We start from the raw sequence: 2,832 nt of genomic DNA on the forward strand, positions 1-2,832 counted from the left end.
CCGGCACCTCAGCATCCAGCCGCCGTGCGGCTCTCCCGGCCGCGGCTCTCGGTCTACTCCTGCTGCGAAACGGATGGAAAGCCAGCCCCCCGGAGGACCTGCCCCCGAAGTTCTGGCACCTTCACCATCGTGAGCAAGGGTGGGTTAATGCCTTTCCTTCCCGCAAACGCTTTTTCCTTCGTGGTGTTTTCTGAACTGACCTAGTCCCTTAAGTCTCCACACATCCTCCTTCCAGAGCGCCGAAGCTTAAGTGCTTGACAGCTCTGCCTACACTTCGGTCTATAAATTAATCAGGACTGTCAGTGTGTGTGCCTGTATTCCTCTTTGGCATCACCAGGATCCTTCTTAGGGGTTAAGCTAAAAAGCTAGGAGAGGAGCCCCTCTCCAATGGGCTCAGTTTTGCTGAATAATCACGTGTGAACCGAGGGGCGGGCTTTTGGCAGGCAGATTTTACTAGTATTTACTACCAAGCTCTACTCCAGATTAACCATCCCAGTCCTTCTGTCAGTCTCCGATGCCATCATGCAGCCTGGTTAGGAGCAAAGGAAAGGGGAAAAAGAGAAGCAACTAATCATCTTTTCCCGATCGTCAGGACCCTAAAGAATGGCCGAGCCTTGGGGGAACGAGTTGGCGTCCGCAGCTGCCAGGGGGGACCTAGAGCAACTTACGAGTTTGTTGCAAACTAATGTAAACGTCAACGCACAAAATGGATTTGGGAGAACTGCACTGCAGGTTGGTATCCACAGAGGTGGGGGAAAACAGGTTAATTATGTTGCCTACCGGGGTCTCAAAAATGACAGCTTTTAAGTTTTCAGGGGTACAATTTTTCACCGTTTTAAAGCCTAGTTGGTTGCCATATTTTATAACTAAGTGGATCCAACTCCCCAGAATGACGTACTTTGAAGAAAGTCATCAAATCCAGTAACATCCTCGATATCAAGAGAATTCCAGGTTTGGTCACAATTTTTGGATTGTTTTTGTGACTGTGGGGATTTTAAAGTAGCTTTGTTTTGCTTTGTGTTGTTTTGGATAGCTCTTAAAGCACATTATTATGATTATTATTTGAAGTACGCAGCTACTAGTGGCTTCATGTATTTTGCTTCCAATAATTGACTTCACAGTTAATTTCCTTGACTACTACCAAGAGTGTTTTCCTTCAAGTGCTTCATGTCTTGACAAACGACCTTTCCTCATTTGGAAGGGTTAGCCTGGGCACCGGGACAGGATGTACACTTCACAGTTAATATAGTACCATCTACTCATTCAGGAGTGAGGAAAAATAAAAAGTTGAGTTTTCTCATCAGAGCCGAGCAGTTGCCTTTTCTCCCTTCCATCATGCCATGGCATGCTAATTTTCAGTAATTGGATTTACAGGCAACAACTGACACATATCCAGCTGCCAAGTATGTACCTGGTAGTATTTTTCCTCCACCAAATATTATCACGTAACTTTGTTGAGAGGCTTAGAAACAAAAAATTGGGAAGTATTTTCCAATAGCTACTTTATCAGTGTTCTGATGGTCTTCTTGCTGCTTTTGAGAAGCTGCTTTTGAGAACTTTTGGGTGAGGGCATTAGAGGGCTTTGTTTCTGTCATAAAAATTAGAAGTTTAAGTGGCAAAAGATATCACAGTGGAAGTGCATGTGGTGTGTACATTTCACAACAGAATACACTAGCTCACAAGTCTTGGAGTATTGAGGAAGCTTACATGTAAATACTAAATTATTTATCTCCATTCAGATAGATTAAAATAGGGAAAGGGTTGTTTTTTTTTTTTTTCCACCTAGTAGTTTTGAACAGGTTTGGTGACGATAGGAATGCCACAAATTTCATGTACTGAAAAGTTTTCTACTGAAAAGTCAGATTATATTGGTTTCACAAAGTATGAGCCGTTTCACCTATGCTCAGAATAACAGGATTTTTGACAAACAGAAACACCATATGATTACAATTTTTAAAGATTTTAACAAACATTTTTTTAAACAACTGTCCATTTTGTTTATATTAGCAAGCTTCTCAGAATAAGAACCCCCACTGTTGTGGCTTAGTTTTGGTGCATATAATGAAGCAGGCACACAAACAGGAGCTCAAAGCTTGGTTTTGGTCTCTGTAGTCCTGACTGAAACTGTGTCAGAACTTTCTTCGAAGACATTTTAATATTACTATTTCTGCACAAGTTGGGAAATTTTCTTCTGTGATTATGTTTATTTAACTCAATTACAGAGTTTTCTCCTTTCCTACGGTTTTCAACCAGAATAATATCAAAGACCTTAATCGTACATTTGCTTTGCAAACATCTGAGGTGTCTGTCTCTTGTTGTCACTCTTAGGTCCTGAAATGTGACTAAGGTTTTAGAGAGTTGGAGCAAAAGTTTAAATCATACTATTAATTTTTATTAGTCAGAAAATGTATTTCATGGAAGTTCTGGAAAAATTAATTTTGTAGCATTTTCCTACTTACCCTGAAAGAAGGACTGGAAGGTTTTATCAAAGGAAAACTTAATGCCTTGATAAATCACACATCTTGCAGTTATAAAATAATATTCATTCTAAACATAGTTTATTAATTTGTGGTAATTTTTAAAAGGAACATTTTAAAGAGATAAATCAACATTGTATATTTTCAAATGGATTATTTGATTTTAATAAATATTGAGTGTCTCTTAAGTAACCTTCTTATTGTAAACTTAGATTATTATGAGTATACCTAAATACAAATGAGATCAGCTCAAATGCTGGAATTTTCTGACTTATTAATGAGAATGATTTTTTTTCAAAACTAAATTATATATATATGTTATATATAATTTATATATAATACATAAAAGACTCTC

General features: G+C 38.7%; 1 protein-coding gene across 1 annotated transcript in view; it reads left to right on the plus strand.

The window, feature by feature from the left end:
* Positions 1–2,832, plus strand: part of Cdkn2c (cyclin dependent kinase inhibitor 2C) — a 5,075-nt gene continuing 2,243 nt past the window's right edge. Inside the window, exons 1-2 of the mRNA XM_008832433.3 lie at positions 1–139; positions 593–732. Of these exons, the coding sequence (XP_008830655.1) occupies positions 604–732 (129 nt within the window). The 5' untranslated portion in view covers positions 1–139; positions 593–603. The remainder of the gene's footprint in view (positions 140–592; positions 733–2,832) is intronic.

The sequence above is a fragment of the Nannospalax galili genome, unplaced genomic scaffold (genome assembly GCF_000622305.1).
Source record: "Nannospalax galili isolate Female #2095 unplaced genomic scaffold, S.galili_v1.0 scaffold655, whole genome shotgun sequence".
NCBI lineage: Eukaryota > Metazoa > Chordata > Mammalia > Rodentia > Spalacidae > Nannospalax > Nannospalax galili.